Source organism: Pleurodeles waltl, chromosome 1_2 (genome assembly GCF_031143425.1).
Source record: "Pleurodeles waltl isolate 20211129_DDA chromosome 1_2, aPleWal1.hap1.20221129, whole genome shotgun sequence".
NCBI classification, from domain to species: domain Eukaryota; kingdom Metazoa; phylum Chordata; class Amphibia; order Caudata; family Salamandridae; genus Pleurodeles; species Pleurodeles waltl.
The window spans coordinates 267,844,698-267,866,807 of NC_090437.1; the positions used below are offsets into that span (position 1 = coordinate 267,844,698).

The window sequence follows — 22,110 nt, forward strand, 5'->3', positions numbered from 1 at the left end:
TTCCTGTCCCAACACCCCACGCCTGAGAGCCTTGTCATACAGGCATCCTCTTCCTCGGGTGCATTCCCTTCTGCACCCCCAGATAGGGAATTAAAAAGGCTGGAACATTTTGGGAAGGAGATGTGCTGATTGTGCTGCGGTCCGTGAACATGCATGCCTTTTGGGCCGCTATACCCACACTCTGTGGGATATAGTCACGCAGCTTCTGCCACAGATACCGGAGGAGGCCCATGCTATCATCTCTAAAGCTGTCACCAATGGAAGAGATGCAGCAAAGTTCACGATCAGGTGTGGGCTGGACATGACCGACCCTCTGGGTAGATCAGTTGCGACGGCGCTGGCCTTGAGGCGCCACGCCTGGTTGCGTACATCTGGTTTTGCGGGGGATGTCCAACAGACTCTAATGGGCATGCCCTTTGATGGCTCCCTTCTCTTTGGAGACGAGGCAGACTTGGCTTTGGAGCGGTTCAAGGACTTTCCACTGCCCCTCGCCCCCAACAGTCTGCCTTTTGCAGCCAAGGAAGGGGCTCCCTGTTGCATCCCCATCCCAGCCACCGGGCCATCCAGGCTGTTCAGCCGTTGCATGGCCGGGGATGCGGAATCCCACGTGGGACAGGGAACCAGAGGTCTGCCCAGTCCACCCCTGCCCCTGTTGCATTCTCCAAACCCTCCTAGTCCGTCCCCTCACCCTGGTCCAGTTGGCGGCAGGATTCGTCATCGCCTGCCCAACCTGGAGTCCATCACTATGGATAGGTGGGTTTTGCAGATCAATTGAAGGGGCTACTCCCTCCCCTTCGAATCTGCCCCACCAACCATGCCTCCATCATTCAGCCATGTTCTGGAGGATAATTTGGCACTTCTCCACCAGGAGGTTGCTGCTCTCTTGGCCAAAGGAGCCATAGAGAAGGTCCCTGTGCCACAAGTAGGTCATAGTTATTCCAGCTGCTTTCTGGTGCCAAAAAGGACAAGGGCTTACATCCTATACTAGACCTTCGGTACCGCAATTACTTCCTGAAGAAGGAGAAATTCAAAATGCTCACCCTGGCTCAGGTTCTGCCTGCCTTAAACCCAGAAGACTGGATTGTATCATTAGACTTGCAGGACGCTTATTTCCACATTCCCATCCTGCCGGCCCACAGACGTTGCCTACGATTCGTGGTAGGTCACGAGCACTTTCATTTTACCGTGCTTCCCTTGGGCCCTTACCAGCGCCCCTTAAGTGTTCACGAAAGTGATGGCGGTGTTTGTAGCTCATCTGCTCAGGTTGGGGGTTTCAGTCTTCCCCTACCTCGACGACTGGCTGTTGAAGGAAGACTCTCCCCAGAAAGTCATCTCCCACCTTCAGACTAGGGCAAACCTCCTGCACATGCTGGGGTTTACTATAAACGTGCAGAAGTCACACCTGACTCCCTCCCAGACACTCCTTTACATCGGAGCTGTTCTGGACATAGTGCAGTTTCGGGCTTATCCTCCTGAAAAGCGAGACCAAGATATTCAGACTGACTCTGATCTTTCATTCCCTGTCTTGGGTTTCGGTTAGACTGACTCTGAGGCTGCTGGGCCTCATGACCTCCTGCATCCTGCTAGTGACAAGTTTCAGTGGGCTTAGCATCAGGGAAATCTCTCCGACATGGTCCAGATCTTGGAGGGGACTGCGAAAGACCTGCAAAGGTGGCTTTTGAATCTGCATTGGGTCCACGCCAGATCCCTCTCCCTTCCCCAGCCAGGACTAGCCATAGTGACGGATGCATCACTTCTGGGATGGGGGAGATGGAGATCAGAGGCCTCTGGTCTCCAGCGGAGTCTGGGCTCCATATCAGTCTTCTGGAGCTCTGGGCGATTAGGCTTGTGTTGAAAGCATTTCCTCCCTCTCTCAAAGGGAAAGTAGTGCAAGTGTTCACGGACAACACTACCGCCATGTGGTACTGCAACAAACAGGGCGGAGTAAGGTCCTGGACCCTTTGTCAGAAGGCACTACGCCTTTGGACATGGCTGGAACATCGGGCATTACCCTGGTGGTTCAACATCTGACAGGCTCTCTGAACGCCAGAGCGGACAAACTCAGCTGTCGATGCACAGCTGATCACGAATGGCGTCTCCATCCGGAGGTGGCACAAGGTCTCTTTCAGCAGTGGGGTGAGCCTTGGCTAGATCTGTTCGCCTCCGCAGAGAACGTGCAATGTCGGCTGTTTTGCACATTGGAGTTTCCAAGGCAGCACTCGCTCGGACACTCTTTTTGTTTTTGAGTGGAACTCGGTCCTCCTCCTTTACGCCTTTACGCTCTGGCGCACCAATCTCAGTGTTCTTCGTGGCTCTGCGCTTTGGCTTGTAAAAAGAAACTGACGTCACTGCGCTGAGGTGGCGTTTATGTGTACCACTCCTGATGTCATCAGGGCGACTCTGAAGATAAAATCTCTGGATCCAGTCTGATGGCTGGGGGAAAATTCTAAGGGTAAGGAATCTGCAACTAGAATATGTGTCTACCAGATATATTGTTACCAAAGGTAAGTAGCTTGTACTTCAAGCACGGTCCCTCCCTATACATCTTTCTTCCAAGACAAAGTAGTCCTCCAGACAAAAGTGGCATTCCTTCCACAGGTAACGAAATCCTCCAACATAGGGCAATTTATTACCTTGCCGACTTTCTGTGCGCCACCTCATCTCTTAAAAAAGAAAGAACGTTTTCATCCCTTTGACCCTATACGGGCACTTACCTTCTAGGTGGGCCAAACCAGGGAATAGCAACTCATTTTTGATCAGGTTCTATGGGGCTAAGATCGGCAGAGCTGTAAAAAAGAATACCATCTCAAGATGGATTGTGCTGTGCATCAGGATCTGCTATCGACTTTCAAAGAAACTGACCCCAGGAGGTTTACCTGCGAATTCCATCAGAGCGAAGGCTTCTACCTCTGCAATAATGCATTATGCCAGTCTTTGGGAGAGGGGCTGAAGTATCTATTCACAAGGTGAGGAATCAGCAGTTACAAGTCTCTTGTCAGGAGAATCAGTCACTTACCTTTGTTAACACCTTCTCTGGTAGTCTCCATCTGCCTGTAGATTCTTCACTGACCCACCTGCCTCCCCATTCTGCAGACTGAACTCTTATAGTCCATTAATAAGATCCCAATTCTGACACATCTGCATAATGCACTTATGATTTCACTGGCTCCACATACAGTGGTGCAGACGGAGATTGACAGAAACCGACATCTGCCACCGGAAGTGGCGTTCTTATAGTCAACTGGAGTAGACAGACCTGACGCTGAGCCCTCCAACGCCATCTGTTGATGCGCAAGGGAATTGCTCTTAAAGTGCCAGGTTCAGTTAGTTTACTGAACTAACTATAACTTGCGACCCCGCCACGCACCTCACATATTACATTACTCATTATATGACTCCATCACTTTACCCCCTTCTAGACTGCATCAGCACAACAGTGCTTGTCGTTGATATCTGCAGACTGCAACATGGATATCCATGCACATGTTTATGAAGTACTACTGTCTTGACAGCCAGGTCTTGGGGAGCAGACGTTTTGCCTGCTCAGTTTTGGAAGGCTTTTTTGTCTGAGTGCATTCCACAGAACCTGTCTTAGGAAGGTACTACTTTGGGATCTATAGTATGGTGAGGTATCGGAGGTTGAAAATATCCATTAAAAGAACATGTTACCTTCAATAATGCTCCTATTGGTGGATACTCTGTCAAAAAACAGTATCTTCATTGCCTTTCTACCTCCTCTTCTGTGGAGTGGCCTCCTTTTAACATTTAAAAGTTCCTAAATTAGTACTCATCTCACTGTCATAAACAGTTGTTCACTCTGCATCTGAGAGTGCTGAAAGAGAATAGGTAAGAAACTTAAGTCTGCGCACAGGAATAATGGTTAATGCTGCTCTGCTTCATCCCTTCTGGAGCGCTTTGACCTCACCTCAGAGCTGCAGGATGCCACCTTGCAGCACATAAGAGCACTGCTGTAAAATTGCCTGGATCCAGCCTAGTGCTGTGGGATATATTCTGAAGTGAAGAATCTGCAGTTAAAGTAGCCACTAGAAAGAGTGTTACCCAAAGTAATTGACTTGTTCATCTCTTTAGCTTGTATACCTTTACAAATAAAGATTGCCACCAGGCAGGACACCATGTCCGCTTCACTGAAGGAGTAGGGAATTCCCTACAGAACTTAGGAAAAGATTTGCTGCATTCTGAATGATAAAGTGTAGCACCTGGGGTGTACATAAAACTGTTATATTTCTGCCATACTCCAGCTGTTCAGTGTGCTCACTTGAGGAGATTTGTTCATCAGGCATGACTGCATCTGGAAGACTGCAACCACTCCCTAGCCCAACAGATTGTGACAAGTGGGAATTGTGGCAAGAGCGACTGCATCTGGAAGATTGCAACCACTCCCCAGCCCAAGAGATTATGACCAGTGGGAATTGTGGCGAGAACGAGGATGCTGTTCCTTTGAACAGCTAGCAAAGACTGTTGTGTAGGGCCTCATTGTTTATTTTGGTGTCCTCAACAGTCTGTGTTTGCTCTTTATTGTACCAATTCGTGTGTGATGGGCTGTCAACTTCACACCCAGCACACCATTTCCATATTAATGATGCTGATCTTGTGCTTGATGACCTTTAAGCCACAACGCCCATAGCTTTCACACCAATCACTCTGTTGATGATGCTGTCCCTATCATACTCTAACACTCAATACCCAGGATGTGGACACCTGCTGTTACTGCTTACTCTGACTGGGGCCAACTGTCAGATAGTCTTGCAGATCCTCCCAGCTGGGTTCATTATGGAGACAAGCAATAAGACCTGAAGGGCATTTGTAGGAGCTTTCCCTTTTTTAGGCTTTTAATTGATTTTGAAACTCCAGCATGCTAGCATATGGGGCCATTGGGCTTCACTGCAGTTACCCACCACCCCCATGCACACTGTAGTCAATTAGTCTCTTTTTTGGGAACCTTCAACACGGTTCAGAAACCTGTTCACATCGTGGTTTTTTCATGCTGTTGCCCATTTCCAAAATTCCGATTTTTACAGCATACAAGATGAGCTGTCTCCTGAAAATAGCAGCAGTAACCGTTGTACCTGGCTACTGATTTGGAAGTGCACCACGGACTGGCTAGGGAGTGATATTGTGAGTTTGCCATAACTGCTGTTGTAAATTGTTTAGTTGATGTTGTATCTGTTCTGGACCATGGTGACTGAATAGTATACTTGGACTTGTGCATTTCTGTGTTGCTGTCCTGCACTGCTACATACGTTTAATCTGGTATGTTGTGGGGTCATATCACTACCACTTCACTGTCCTGCCCTTCAGCCTTAGCTCAGCCCCCAAATGTTGACAAAGATGATGTTGGTGGTTGCAATCCATCGTACAGGTCAAGGATACACCTACATACTTCTGATAGTTGGCTTGCCTCAGCCAGTTGCCAACTACCTACAGACGCTGGCTTTGTTGCTGACCACCCTTGGGTTCTCCTTCAAGGAGCTGAAATCCCATCTTCAGCCAGTGAGGAGGATTGCTTTTATCAGGGCATTGTGGACATGGTGTCTTCGAAGGCCTTTGCTCACCAATGTATTCACCCTCCAGTCGATTTGTTCCTTAGCTTCGGCCTGGAAGTCTGAGTATTCCTAGACTTCTGATCTCATGTATCATCTTAGTGCCCCATGCCCAGTGGCAAATGCATGCTATGCAGTGCGACCTTGGCCTTTAATGGGCACATCCTTGAAAAGACAGAGTGCGACCTACAGTGGATTTTCCTTGCCCCATCCAAACCTTATGGTGGTAATGGATATATTATGTCTGGGCTGGGAAGGGGGAACATCTGAGGAAGGTGGAGATCAGAAACCTATTGTCCATGTTGCTTCACATCAACCTCCTGGTGCTGTGTGTCACTTGGCTGGCTCTCAAGTCTTCTTGCCTTTCATCCAGGGCAAGTTCTATTGGACAATATGACCACTCTGTGGTACTCCCACAAACAGGTCTGTTTGAGGTCTTTTACATTAGACCTGTAGGTATACTGAGGCTCTGATGGTGTCAAGACCTAAACAGAAAAGCCATCACATCAGTCACCTGGCAGGATCTTGGCTTTAGAGTAAACAAACTCAGCAGATCTTTGAGTGAAGCGTGGAACTGGAGGTTGTTTGAGACCTTGCCCAATGTGGTGTGCCTTGGCTAGATCTTTTCACTATAGTCAAGAACTCTTAATGTCACGTCTTTTGCGCTCTAGATCCACATTCCCCACCAAACTCTGGGATCACTCTGAGACACATGTCCCCCCCCCCCCCCCGACCCCCCCTTATTGGACTCCAGCCTCCTTTAGACCTTTCTTTCTCTGCTACAGTTATTTGAGTTTTGATGGCTGCTAGCAGGGGCCAAGCTCAGCTCATCCTGATAACCTCAGATTGGCTATATGGAGAGTTTTGTACAGTGACCTGCTGAATCTGTGCATCTGTCCTGCACTCCGGCTACCTCTTTGGGAGAGTTTGCTGTCTTAGCAACAAGGCAGGGTTCTACATCCAAACTTTCACACTTTAATCATCCATGCGAGGAGACTGACTTAGTGGAACCAGGTAAGCAGATTCCATCTGCCTTTGGAAGTGACAGATGTCGTTTTGGTGACGCTCCACCCTTCCTCCAAGACTCTACATACCGGCCACAGGGCTAAGTTTGTGGCCTGGAGTGCGAACCAACACATTAACCTTTTTCATTCTAAGTTGTCTGATGTGCTTTCATTTGTGATGTCCTTAGCCCAGCGAATTTTTGCTGTGGACACTAATGAAGTTCACTTGTGTGTCCTGTTGGTGTTTGTGTGATCTGTCTTCTTTATTCATATTATCTACTGTGATGCATTTTTTGAAAAGACATCTCACACGTTTCTGCCTGCAACTTCATTACTTCAAAGTGGATCTTCATTTACTTAACTTTTCTATGTCCATGACTTTTGAGTCCATGCACAGTTGTACATTAGGATTTTCGACCATTGAAACTGTCTTCCTTGCGGCAGTCTCCTTGGAGCATTGTGTCAGTCAGCTAAAAGCTTGGCTAGTTCTTCTATTATTTACTACCTTCTTTCAGGATAAATTGACGCTAGTACTACGCCATCCTTTCTTCTTAATGTGGTGTTGCCCCTCCATGTGGGTCAGTCTGCCATGCTTCCCACTTTTTTCTCTTCACCACATCCTTCTACCTGGCGGTTAGGCTTCACCAACTGGATTCTAAGTGACCCTTAGTTTATACATATATTTGAGTAACTAGCCCCCGAGTGGATGACCATCTCTTTATTGAATTCGTTAGTCTGAAGAAGGGATAGGAAGTCCACAAATTGACTTCTAAGAATCCACACCCCCCCGATCAATACTGGAGTCCGAGGACCCCCGTTAACTGACTACTAGAAGACGGGAACCCCAGTCTAAGCCTTTTAGTTAATTTGAACTGCAAATCAGTACAACAGAAACAAGCATTCATCAACCAAGTGCACAAATTATAATATATTTTATTTAATTCACAAACAAATATAAAAAGTCAAAATGTTAATTTTCATGGGAATGTTGGAGCTTTTCTAAATTCAACTGAGGCTTTGATCGTCCATACTATATGATGTTTGAGAAATCAGTATGATGATACTAACTTTTAGCCTCCATATTCCAGTTCCTTCACATTTACAGAACATTTTAAATGTTCATTTTTACATTTTGTTTCTTTAGCTATGCTGCATTAATTTGTTGATAATAATCGTATTTTCTAAGCAGTCACTGACCACAGGGGTCACCAGACCACAGGTTAAGAACCACTGGTCTAAATGAATCATCCTGTGTATAACACTATGCTAAACCTTGGTCAATGAGGGGTCATCCAGGGGCCCTAGGACTCACAGAATCAGGGGAAGGCCACAACCACAGTTTTGCCAAGGGTTGTTCTTGCGTAGGACATCAGCCATGGCGCCACATGAATTGTCCATATCTTTGCCAAGTACTGCTGTCTCGATTCTCAGGTCTGTTATGAGAGGACTTCACACAAGTTAGTCCAACAGGACTACATCTGTGGAAGTCCACTTTCCTGATCCTTTACCTTTGTGCTGTTACTGCTTTAATATCGATTCTAAAAGTGAAGATCCTGTGGTTAGAAATATTCATCTGAAGATTAGGTTACTTGCCTTCAATCACTCAGTTTCTGGTGGTTTGTCACATCGAACTTCACATTTCTCACCACCCGCCCTCCTACATGTTCCTCAGAGTGAATGTATTGTTAGGTCATAAGGACCCTATTTAGATTGAGCACATTATCTTTCACCCATGCTGTGAATTGCTCTGCATCTGAGGGTAAGGAACTTGCTTGTGAAACTGACAACAGCAAGCAGGGGTGATGTCATTTTTCTTTTGTGTGTGGCTCCACGACATCACCGCCAGAAGCAGGGTTTAAGTACAATTTAGCCCACTTGCAATACGTACCAATATGTGAGCTGTGGCTTGAAAGTTGTCTGGATGTATGCTGCACCTTGAGGTTTGAAAAGGTGAGGAGTCTTTGATTAGATAGTGTATCCACCATAAAGGTATCTCAAGGTTAGTAACTTGTGCATGATTTGTGCTGCAGTACTCTGCCCAGACTCAGAAGTTAAAATCAACTACTTTGCTACTGTCTTTTGTTAGCATTAGCAGAGTTAGATTATCTTTGTAGGAGCAATAGCGACGTTGAGCATTCTGCTCATGTACAAAAAAGACCTGAATTGGTTCCTGCATCTCAATGCATAGTACAGACACCACTTCTGCATACTCCCCCAAGACTGTCCCAGTAAACGTGGAGACATAGGGTCCACCAACCTTAGAACTTGCAGGTGTCCTCTCATAACTCACTTCAATCTTTCAGTAGATTTAAAAGGCAAAATCAAATTCAACTGACCCTCATGAAATGTTTGTCACAGATTCTGCTCACACAGGGGATATGCAAGTCATATGTACAAGAACTGGGGCTCTTTTCGGACGCCATCTGCTGCTAATAATAGCTTGCACGAAAGTTGGCATGATCAGCTTTTGTCGTATATCACTGAATCCTGATCTCTGAACAACATATAGTAAGAAATGTTACCTTCACTTAAGCCAGCATTCTATTCAATCAATACCTTTGATTATGAATGGTTTACTTGAGGTCTATATCTGCACCTCTTGAGCCTCTGTTCATATGTGACCAGGTATCTTTATTATTTGTTTGTTGTTTCATTTGTTGAGCATGGAGAATAGTCCAGGGATCTCCGTTGCACCACCTATGGGACGAATAATGCCATAAAGGATGCAGCAGCATATTCTGTTTCAATGCAGGTTAAAGCCGGGTTGATAATAAACTATGAGACTTAGTTGTATGAAACCAGATTGTAGACTAAGTGTCTCCAAACAGCTCTTTCAGCAAGAGTTGAATGGAATTGGGATATTCACATTTTAGTAAGCAGTCACATTTTCATAATGTTTTCTTTGAACATTGCGGTCTTACTTTTTGTAAGTGCTAATATGGTAGCTTTATTAGGGCACACAAAGCTGTCCAAAAAAGGGCTCACTACTCCTTTTCTGTTAGATCTGCTCTGTGTAGTGAACTCGAACAGGCATGTGAATCTATGGTGTTTTGTGTACATGTAAATGATTATCATGCTTGGTAGCTTTAAAGCATTAATGTTTACCACAGCAATATGTAAAGCTACTGTAGAGTGCTCCAACAAATTTACTAGCCCATTCTAATCACTGGTAGACAAATCCCACTACCACCCTGCCTTGTAAATGTGCTTCTCTCCCATCCTTTACAGTTGCTGAAAATAAATGTGTGGTGGCATTGTCAAGTGTTGTATTACATCCCATGGCATGTTATGCCCATTATTTGAAAGTTATGTTTCTTAGAACACCGAGGGTTTACTAAATTGTTATATCTATAGCCTAGGAGCCTCTCCTAAGACTGGGGTTATTGCATATGACTCAGTGGAACATTTACATTGCAGCAGTATTCTTGCAAACTAGCATTTTCTGCTGGCTCTATAATAAGTTTTATATTTTGTTGAGGATATATTGGCCTTATTCAGAAAATGAAGAGTGGTAAAATATATGCAGCACGCAGACTACGCTGCTTCGCTTAACTGCCTGTCTGCTGTAATTATAGTGAGGCTGAGTCAGCCACTGATTGACTGCAGTGTGTAGCAGTGAATCCTTAGTGGCATATTTAGCAACAAGTAGACACGTTTTAGCCAATTGCAGCAGAATAAATTTAGGTGGAGATTATAAACGATCATTATGTTGTTCACAGCTTTTTTTATCTTTTGCCTCACACTATGCAAAATCTAATGTTCGATGGCATCTGTCGCTGTAGATACGCATGTTTTGCATAGCTCGCCATCTGGTGTTGGGCCGGAGTGTTACAAGTTGTTTTTCTTCGAAGAAGTCTTTCGAGTCACGGGACCGAGTGCCTCCTCCTTTTGTCTCCATTGCGCATGGGCGTCGACTCCATCTTCGATTGGTTTTTTTCCGCCATCGGGTTCGGACGTGTTCCTGTCGCTCCGAGTTTCGGAACGGAAAGATAGCTAATTTCAGAAGATTTTCGTCGGTATTGTTGCGTTCGTGATCGACATAGTTAGATTCAACACCGCGTCTAAGATCGAAGAGCTCCGGTGCCCTTCGGGGTAATTTTTTCGATCCCCCGTCGGGGCCTGGTCGGCCCGACCGCGTGCAGAAGAACGCCGATGGAACGGACCCCGTTCCGTTTCTGTCCCAAATGCCACAATAAATACCCCTATACAGACCAACACTTGGTCTGCAACCTGTGCCTGTCACCTGAGCACAGTGAAGACACCTGCGAGGCCTGTCGTGCGTTCCGGTCCCGAAAAACACTCCGAGACCGTCGAGCCAGAAGACTTCAGATGGCGTCCGCGCCGACAGCCCACCGGGAGTTCGAGGAACAAGAAGAGGAGGGAATCTTTTCGATCCAAGAATCGGACTCCGAAGGATTCGACGATACACAAACCGTGAGTAAGACGTCGAAAACCACTCAGAAGAAGATTTACAAGGCCCAGGGGACGCCACTGCCACCAGGCCATGGCTCGACCCATAAATTCGGTGACCGACCGTCGGGACCGAGAAAGTGCTGGAGACAAGCATCGACACCGAGATACCGGTGTAGACACGGCTCGACGCCGAGACAGCGGCACCGAAGAAGATCGACGCCGAGAGGTTTCGGTCCCGAAAAAGAAAAAAGTCACCTCGGAGCCGAAAAGAGATGCAGACAGGGTTTCGGTGCCAAAACAAACTGCAACCGACCCAGTTTCAGGCTCTTATACAGAAGAGCACTCGCTAACCTCCCAAATGCAAAAGCATAGGTTTGAGGAAGAGCTTACACTCAACTGATGTAGACCATACGCAAAAGCGTATTTTCATACAGCAGGGGACAGGAAAAATAAGCACCCTTCCCCCTATTAGAAGAAAAAGAAGATTGGAGTTCCAAACTGAACAAACACCACAAACAAAAGTGGTGAAAAAAGTTACCCCACCACCCTCTCCTCCACCTGTGATTAACGTCTCACCAGCACAAACTCCATCACATTCCCCAGCTCACACTACCATGAGCCAGGGTGACCAAGATCAAGACGCATGGGACTTATACGACGCCCCAGTGTCAGATAACAGTCCGGAGGCATACCCTACGAAGCCATCTCCACCAGAGGACAGTACTGCGTATTCTCAAGTGGTGGCTAGAGCAGCACAATTTCACAATGTAAGCCTCCACTCAGAGCAGGTCGAGGATGACTTTTTATTCAACACACTCTCCTCCACCCACAGCTCCTACCAAAGCCTGCCTATGCTCCCTGGTATGCTCCGGCACGCAAAAGAAATCTTTAAGGAGCCGGTCAAAAGTAGGGCAATCACACCAAGAGTGGAAAAAAAGTATAAGGCGCCTCCTACAGACCCGGCTTTCATCACTACACAGCTGCCACCAGACTCTGTCGTTGTAGGAGCAGCTAGGAAAAGGGCCAACTCCCACACATCTGGAGATGCACCACCCCCAGATAAAGAAAGCCGCAAGTTCGATGCAGCTGGTAAGAGAGTCGCAGCACAAGCTGCAAACCAGTGGCGCATCGCTAACTCCCAGGCACTACTTGCGCGCTATGACAGAGCCCATTGGGATGAGATGCAACATCTCATTGACCATCTGCCCAAGGACCTACAAAATAGGGCAAAACAAGTGGTTGAGGAGGGACAGACCATTTCCAACAACCAAATCCGCTCCTCCATGGACGCTGCAGATACAGCTGCACGGACAATTAATACATCTGTAACTATCAGAAGGCATGCATGGCTCCGAACGTCTGGATTTAAACCGGAGATTCAGCAAGCAGTTCTCTATATGCCTTTTAACGAAAAAGAACTGTTCGGTCCAGAAGTGGACACAGCGATTGAGAAACTCAAAAAAGACACGGACACTGCTAAAGCCATGGGCGCACTCTACTCCCCGCAGAGCAGAGGGAATTACAGCACATTCCGTAAAACACCCTTTAGAGGGGGGTTTCGGGGTCAGAACACACAAGCCAGCACCTCACAGGCAACACCGTCCAGTTACCAGGGACAGTACAGAGGAGGTTTTCGGGGACAATATAGAGGAGGGCAATTCCCTAGGAATAGAGGAAAATTTCAAAGCCCCAAAACCCCTACTACTAAGCAGTGACTCACATGTCACTCATCCCCTCCACACAACACCAGTGGGGGGAAGAATAAGTCATTATTACAAAGCATGGGAGGAAATCACTACAGACACTTGGGTTCTAGCAATTATCCAACATGGTTATTGCATAGAATTTCTACAATTCCCTCCAAACATACCACCAAGAGCACAAAATTTGACAAAACATCATTCCAATCTCTTGGAGATAGAAGTGCAGGCACTATTGCAAAAGAATGCAATCGAATTAGTGCCAAACACACAAATAAACACAGGAGTTTACTCACTGTACTTTCTGATACCAAAGAAGGACAAAACGCTGAGACCAATCCTAGACCTCAGAATAGTGAACACATTCATCAAATCAGACCATTTTCACATGGTCACACTACAAGAAGTATTACCATTGCTAAAACTACACGACTACATGTCAACTTTAGACCTCAAAGACGCGTATTTCCATATACCAATACACCCATCGCACAGGAAATACCTAAGGTTTGTATTCAAAGGAATACATTACCAATTCAAGGTACTGCCCTTCGGATTAACAACCGCACCAAGAGTCTTTACCAAATGTCTAGCGGTAGTCGCTGCACACATCAGAAGGCAGCAAATACATGTGTTCCCATATCTAGACGACTGGCTAATCAAGGCCCATTCGTTAATAGAGTGCTCAAATCACACAAATCAGATCATACAAACCCTCTTCAAACTAGGGTTCACCGTCAACTTCACAAAATCCAACATTCTGCCGTGCTCAAATCACACAAATCAGATCATACAAACCCTCTTCAAACTAGGGTTCACCGTCAACTTAACAAAATCCAACATTCTGCTGTGCAAGGTACAATACCTAGGAGCCATCATAGACACAACAAAAGGAGTAGCCACTCCAAGTCCCCAAAGAATTCAAAATTTCAACACCATCATACAACGCGTGTATCCAACACAAAAGATACAAGCAAAGATGGTATTACAACTCCTAGGCATGATGTCTTCATGCATAGCCATTGTCCCAAACGCAAGACTGCACATGAGGCCCTTACAACAGTGCCTAGCATCACAGTGGTCTCAAGCACAGGGTCATCTTCTAGATCTGGTGTTAATAGACCGCCAAACTTACCTCTCGCTTCTGTGGTGGAACAACATAAATTTAAACAAAGGGCGGCCTTTCCAAGACCCAGTGCCACAATACGTAATAACAACAGATGCTTCCATGACAGGGTGGGGAGCACACCTCGATCAACACAGCATACAAGGACAATGGAACGTACATCAAACAAAACTGCATATAAATCACCTAGAACTTCTAGCAGTTTTTCAAGCACTAAAAGCTTTCCAACCAATAATAGTTCACAAATACATTCTCGTCAAGACAGACAACATGACAACAATGTATTATCTAAACAAGCAAGGGGGGACGCACTCCACGCAGTTAAGCCTGCTAGCACAAAAAATTTGGCGTTGGGCAATTCACAACCAAATTCGCCTAGTAGCACAATTTATACCAGGGATCCAAAATCAACTCGCAGACAATCTCTCTCGAGATCACGAACAGGTCCACGAATGGGAAATTCACCCCCAAATTCTGAACACCTATTTCAAACTCTGGGGAACACCTCAGATAGACTTGTTTGCGACGAAGGAGAACGCAAAATGCCAAAACTTCGCATCCAGATACCCACACAAACAGTCCCAAGGCAATGCCCTATGGATGAACTGGTCAGGGATATTTGCTTACGCTTTTCCTCCTCTCCCTCTCCTTCCTTACCTGGTAAACAAACTCAGTCAAAACAAACTCAAACTCATATTAATAGCACCAACTTGGGCAAGGCAACCCTGGTACACAACGCTGCTAGACCTATCAGTAGTACCCTGCATCAAATTGCCCAACAGGCCAGATCTGTTGACACAACACAACCAAAAGATCAGACACCCAGATCCAGCATTGCTGAATCTAGCAATCTGGCTCCTGAAATCCTAGAATTCGGGCACTTACAACTTACCCAAGAATGTATGGAAGTCATAAAGCAAGCCAGAAGGCCATCCACCAGGCACTGCTATGCAAGTAAATGGAAGAGGTTTGTTTGCTACTGCCATATTAATCAAATACAACCATTACACACAGCTCCAGAACATGTAGTGGGTTACTTGCTTCACTTACAAAAATCTAACCTGGCTTTCTCTTCCATTAAAATACACCTTGCAGCAATATCTGCATACCTGCAGACTACCTATTCAACTTCCCTATATAAGATACCAGTCATTAAAGCATTCATGGAGGGCCTTAGGAGAATTATACCACCAAGAACTCCACCTGTTCCTTCATGGAACCTAAATGTTGTCCTAACTAGACTTATGGGTCCACCTTTTGAACCCATGCACTCCTGCGAAATACAGTTCCTAACCTGGAAGGTTGCCTTTCTCATCGCCATTACTTCCCTAAGAAGAGTAAGCGAGATTCAGGCGTTTACAATACAAGAGCCTTTTATACAACTACACAAGAATAAGGTCGTCCTAAGGACTAATCCTAAATTTTTGCCAAAGGTTATTTCACCGTTCCATCTAAATCAAACAGTGGAACTTCCAGTGTTCTTTCCACAGCCAGATACCGTAGCTGAAAGGGCACTACATACATTAGATGTCAAAAGAGCATTAATGTATTACATTGACAGAACAAAGAACATCAGAAAGACTAAACAACTATTTATTGCATTTCAAAAACCTCATGCAGGAAACCCAATATCAAAACAAGGTATAGCCAGATGGATAGTTAAATGCATCCAAATCTGCTACCTTAAAGCTAAACGACAGCTGCCCATTACACCAAGGGCACACTCAACCAGAAAGAAAGGTGCTACCATGGCCTTTCTAGGAAACATCCCAATGCAAGAAATATGTAAGGCAGCCACATGGTCTACGCCTCACACATTCACCAAGCACTACTGTGTAGACGTGTTATCCGCACAACAAGCCACAGTAGGTCAAGCCGTATTAAGAACATTATTTCAAACTACTTCAACTCCTACAGGCTGAGCCACCGCTTTTGGGGAGATAACTGCTTACTAGTCTATGCAAAACATGCGTATCTACAGCGACAGATGCCATCGAACTGAAAATGTCACTTACCCAGTGTACATCTGTTCGTGGCATCAGTCGCTGTAGATTTGCATGTGCCCACCCGCCTCCCCGGGAGCCTGTAGCAGTTTGGAAGTTACCTTCAACTATTTGTATATGTATCATCTCAACCTTAAATAGGTACATACTTAGTCACTCCATTGCATGGGCACTATTACCACAATTCAACTCCTACCTCACCCTCTGCGGGGAAAAACAATCGAAGATGGAGTCGACGCCCATGCGCAATGGAGACAAAAGGAGGAGTCACTCGGTCCCGTGACTCGAAAGACTTCTTCGAAGAAAAACAACTTGTAACACTCCGGCCCAACACCAGATGGCGAGCTATGCAAAACATGCGAATCTACAGCGACTGATGCCACGAACAGATGTACACTGGGTAAGTGACATTTTCATTATTTAATGTTCTACAATTTTTGCTTACACCTTATTATTTTGATTATAGCTTTTTTAATTATTTTTTAGATAACTGGATAAGGGAGTTTAATCAATGGTGTCCTGAACTTAAAGTTATCCTTTATTACGGTAAGCAAGCATTATATTAGAGGCTTTGTATGTTGACTTGTTAATCACAAATGCTCCAAAGTAGTAAAAGTGGGTGTACATATGAAATATGGTAGCTGGTCTTTCAGAAATTTTGTGGGAATCTTATAGCTCAGTACTAATAAGAAAAAGGTACTAAGAGGAAATGGTTGCACTAGCATGTCTCTTCTAGATGTTGTTCATGGGGAGACTAAAGGTGACAAGATTTATAGCTAATGAACAGAATAGTATGTGGGATAGTAGGGAAAGATGGTCTTGGAGAGGTGATACTGGGAGTGTGAGGGGAGGAGGAGAAGCAGGGAGAATGAAATAGAAAGAAGACACTTAAAAGGAGAACTGCAGTGATTCTCTGTAGTGCAAAATGTGAGTGGCCAGGACCAGAGAAAGAGGGACTGTTGAAATTAAGGGCCTGTGTCTGGTTTGGTTGAGAGTGGTGATCATGGTCTTGACTGAGTGAAAAGTAAAGTTCACGCATGTCCTCCAAGTTTTGAAGCGGTAGAAGCAAGCAGTTGCAATGTAGGTGACGAGTGCTGACTGGAATACATCTATCAAAGTGGTCCCAGAGATTACCTGTTGGTAAAGGGCGTGAGATGTATGTCGGGCCAGTGCATGAGGGAAGCACATGGCCTCTCTTCTGGAATTAGACATAAGAAGGATGGTGCGATGTAATCTGTGATTGTGGCTTGAACGTGAGTTAGTTTAGGATAGACAGACATTATTGATTTTGGTATTGTCTGAATAAGTGGTATGTGAACCCAAATTGCAACATAGTTGAAGCCATAAAAAACTGGTGTAGCCTGAAAAGAGAATGGCACACATGTTTTGCTACATAAGGGTGGATGGATATTGTTAGTAAACTCCATTTGTTAAGTACATTTAACTTGCATTGAGAGATCTGCTAAAACATTTAAAGTATCAATCACCAATAGTGATCATAAAAAACATTTAGTGGTAAGGCACCATGGTTTAGAAATATTGCCTACAGTTGACAGTCTTAAAGTTCAGAAGCGTCTGACAGTAAATCCACTTCATTTTTTTAGGCTCCCAGGAAGATCGGAAGTATCTTAGATATGATATACTTAACAACAAATTGGAGTTTAATATTGTTGTGACAACGTAAGTACTATAGTTGTTTTAAAAAATAATTGCTGGAAATGATTCAAAGAACATTGTGCCTATTTTCTGATGACTTGTAATATGGTTCACAATGTACTACTGATAATGTTTTGTAAAGAAAACAATTATATTGTGCAAATGACAATTTCTATAATGAAAAAATAAACCTCTTCTACCCTCCAGACCTTTCCAGGACCTTTTTAAAACCATAATTTGAGGAAAGACGAACCTTGGAAGTCACTTAAAAATATAGAGGAAAGATGAACCTTGGCAGTCACTTCAAAAAATAGCTGCTCAGTTTTTTGTGGTTTGATGGCAGGGTCGTCAATAACCACAACAGCCCAGTTTCAGAATTGTTTAATATATAGATAGATAGATAGATATATTGAACACGAAACAGGCTGCCGAGTTCCAGTTAACTTCCCAGGTTTTATTCAGAATAAATGAGCAGCACCACCAAAATCCTGACGCGTTTTGGCAACATGCCTTAATCATAGGTAGGTGGTTTAAAATGCTCATAAATCAGATGCTTTTAAATCCCATATCACAAGACTTTCACATTGTAGCTTACATTTCCCATAATGCACTGAGTGTTCTCTTGCCTTAATTGCAGAGTTTTATCATAATCGTGCTGTATAGCGTTAAAAGAACTCCACAAAGTTCACATCCAATTTTGCAATATACAAAGTGTCATAGTAAATTAGCCCTCTTTGTATGCAATGTACAAGACGTGATATGAGATTTGAAAGCTTCTGATTTGTGAGCATTTTAAACCACCTACCTATGATTAAGGCATGTTGCTGAAAAGCATTAACTGGTAGTGGGCCTCGGCATCCTTTTACGTGTTCAATTTTATACTGGGATACTCTACCCTGTGTGCTGAGGCCACCCTGCAGGGTTGGGGGACCCTGATGGACAACTTTGAAGGACTTTAAACAAACAAAAATATATATTTATGTTCAGTGGCATGTGTAGCTGCAGATACACATATGCTGTGCTTTATCCTGCCATCTAGTGTTCGGCTCGGAGTGTTACAAGTTGTTTTTCTTCGAAGAAGTCTTTTCGAGTCACGGGACTGAGTGACTCCTCCCTTTTGGCTCCATTGCGCATGGGCGTCGACTCCATCTTAGATTGTTTTCTTTCTGCCATCGGGTTCGGACGTGCTCCTCTTCGCTCTGTATTTCGAATCGGGAAAGTTAGCTAAAGTATTGAAAATTCGACTGTATTGTTATCGTTCGGTACCGGGTTAGTGTTACTGTATCAGCACCGACATCAAGACCGCTTCGGCGGCCCTTCAGGGCTTCCACTCTTCACCAAGGCCTGGTCGGCCCGACCACACCCGTCGTCCCAGACTAATGGACTGGCCCCCCTTCCGTTTCTGTCCTAAGTGCCACGCAAAGTATCCTTATACAGACCAGCACCGGGTCTGTAACCTTTTTGTCACCTGAACACAGAGAGGATACCTGTGAAGCTTGCCGAGCGTTCCGATCGAAAAAGACCTTGCGGGATCGATGCGCAAGAAGATTGCAAATGGCATCAAAACCGAAAGAACAGCTCGACGTCCAAGAGGAGGAAAGTATCTCTATCCAAGAGACGGACTCGGATGAATCCGAAAGTGAACGACCCTCAACAGTGCAACGAACCGTGAGTAAACCTGCCCCGTCCCAGAGTCAGGGTCATACAAAAACACTTAAGGCCATGGGGTCGCCGCCACCAGCAGGCCATGGCTCAACCCACCGAAAGGAAGGTGACCAAACATCGGCACCGAAAAAGGCCGAGGAGTTGCCAAAGACTTCCGACTCTGGTCGAGAATCCGGCACCGAACGATCTCGACACTGAGAGATCGAATCGACTACACCCCGAAAAATCTCCTCAGAACCGAAAAATACTTTTATTACCGAAAAAAGCGGCTTCGGAGCCGAAAAGAAGCTCTTATACAGAAGAGCAAGGACTTTCCAGCCAACTCAAGGAAAGACATCGATTTGAGCAAGAGTTGGGTATGGAAGAACCTGACCATACACAAAGGAGGTTACATATTCAAAAAGAGACTGGCAAAATACAAACTTTACCTCCACTCAAATCAAAAGGAAGCGTGCATTTTAGGAGACAAAAATGCAACCTAAAGCAAAAGTGGTTAGAGACAAATCACCACCACCAATGGTCTCACCACAACTGTCCCCACCGCACTCACCACAACTGTCACCAGTGGGAACACCTATAATGCAGTCACCCACACATACTGGGATGACACAGGATGATGCATGGGACTTTTATGATGCGCCAGTATCGGATAACAGTCCAGAATGTTATCCAACAAAGCCGTCACCACCAGAAGACAGTACTGCATATACGCAGGTACTATCAAGGGCAGCTAAGTTCCAAAACGTAGCAACGCACACAGAGCCAGTGGAGGATGACTTCCTTTTTAACACTCTGGCATCCACCCACTCTTCCCATCAGAGTCTGCCGATGCTCCTGGGCATGCTCAAGCACGCGCAACAGGTCTTCCAGGAGCCTGTAAAGGGAAGAGCTATCACGCCTAGGGTTGAAAAAAAGTACAAACCTCCCCCAACAGATCCTGTGTTCATAACACAGCAACTCACACCGGACTCAGTGGTTGTAGGGGCGGCAAGGAAAAGAGCAAACTCTCAATCGTCAGTAGATGCTCCACCACCTGACAAAGAAAGTAGAAAATTCAACGCTGTGCGCAAGCGAGTGGCATCACAAGCAGCCAATCAATGGCGAATTGCAAATTCACAAGCCCTACTTGCACGCTACGACAGAGCACACTGGGACGAGATGCAAGCCATCATACAGCACTTGCCCAGGGAACATCAAAAACGTGCCCAGCAAGTAGTGGAGGAAGGACAGGCTATATCTAACAACCAGATAAGGTCCGCACTAGACTCGGTAGACACGGCAGCACAGACTGTCAACACAGCTGTAACCATTCGCAGACATGCATGGCTGCGAAGTTCTGGATTCAAGCCAGAAATTCAACAAGCGGTGTTAAATATGCCGTTTAATCAACAACAGTTGTTTCGGCCGGAAGCCGATACAGCCATTGAAAAAAGACACGGACACGGCCAAAGCCATGGGCGCGCTCTATTCCCAACAAGTCAGAGGCACCTTTAGAAAACCACAATTCAGAGGAGGGTTTCGGCAACAAACATCTGAGCCTTCCACCTCTCAAATCAGACCCACCTATCAATCACAATACCAAAGGGGAGGGTTTCGTGGTTCCTATAGAGGACAATTCCCAAAAGGAAGGGGGAAATTCCAACCAACCAAGCCAAGTCAGACCAAGCAGTGACTTCAATGTCACAACCCCCTAACACTTGTCACCAGTGGGGGGGAGGCTAACCAAATACTACCAAAACTGGACACATATTACCACAGACGCATGGGTGCTATCAATTATACAACATGGTTATTGCATAGAATTCACAACATTCCCTCCAGATGTGCCACCCAAAACGCACAGACTGTCCCAACAACACTTAGACCTGTTACAAATAGAGGTCCAAGCACTATTACAAAAACAAGTAATAGAGCTCGTACCCAATCATCAAAAAGGAACAGGCGTCTACTCACTATATTTCCCGATTCCAAAAAAGGGCAAAACGTTAAGACCTATCTTAGATCTCAGAACACTGAATCTCTTCATCAAATCAGACCACTTCCACATGGTAACACTTCAAGACGTAGTTCCCTTATTAAAAAAAGGAGGAATACATGACAACATTGGATCTCAAGGATGCGTATTTCCACATACACATCCATCCTTCTCACAGAAAATACTTAAGGTTTGTAATGCACAGCATACACTATCAATTCAAAGTGCTACCGTTCGGAATAACAACCGCCCCCAGGGTATTCACAAAATGCTTAGCAGTAGTAGCCGCTCACGTAAGGAGACAGCATATGCACGTATTCCCATATTTAGACGACTGGCTAATAAAAACCAACACTCAACAACAGTGTCTTCTTCACACGCAATACGTCATAGAAACTCTACACAAACTGGGGTTCTCTATAAATTACCAAAAATTACATTTGCAACCATCCCAAATACAATAATACTTGGGAGCAACACTCAACTCGCAAAGGGCAATTGCCACTCCAAGTCCACAAAGAGTCCAATCGTTCCAAAATGTAAGATCAAGCATACAACCAAACCAACACTACACAGTAAGGTTTGTAATGAAACTACTAGGCATGATGTCCTCATGCATAGCCATTGTCCCAAATGCAACACTTCACATGCGGCCCTTACAACAGTGCCTAGCAAAACAATGGACACAAGCACAGTGTCATCTTAAAGATCTATTGTTGATAGACCCCCAAACGCAATCCTCGCTTCAATGGTGGAACACTATAAATTTAAACAAAGGGTGGCCATTCCAAGACCCAGTGCCTGAAGCTGTTATCACAACAGATGCTTCCATGATTGGGTGGGGAGCACACCTCAACAATCACAGCATACAGGGTCAATGGGACAATCAACAAAAACAACTTCACATAAATCACTTGGAACTGCTAGCGGTTTTTCTAGCATTAAAAGCGTTTCAACCACTAGTAGCCCACAAACACATTCTTGTCAAAACAGACAACATGACAACA

The 22,110-nt window shown here is 45.1% G+C and overlaps 1 protein-coding gene across 2 annotated transcripts in view; it reads left to right on the top strand.

Moving 5' to 3' along the window:
• Nucleotides 1-22,110, top strand: part of SMARCAD1 (SNF2 related chromatin remodeling ATPase with DExD box 1) — a 690,140-nt gene that overhangs the window by 362,214 nt on the left and 305,816 nt on the right. For both annotated transcript variants that reach the window (XM_069238045.1, XM_069238053.1), the window contains 2 exons: nt 16,294-16,353; nt 17,412-17,487. In XM_069238045.1, coding sequence (XP_069094146.1) covers nt 16,294-16,353; nt 17,412-17,487 — 136 coding nt within the window. The remainder of the gene's footprint in view (nt 1-16,293; nt 16,354-17,411; nt 17,488-22,110) is intronic.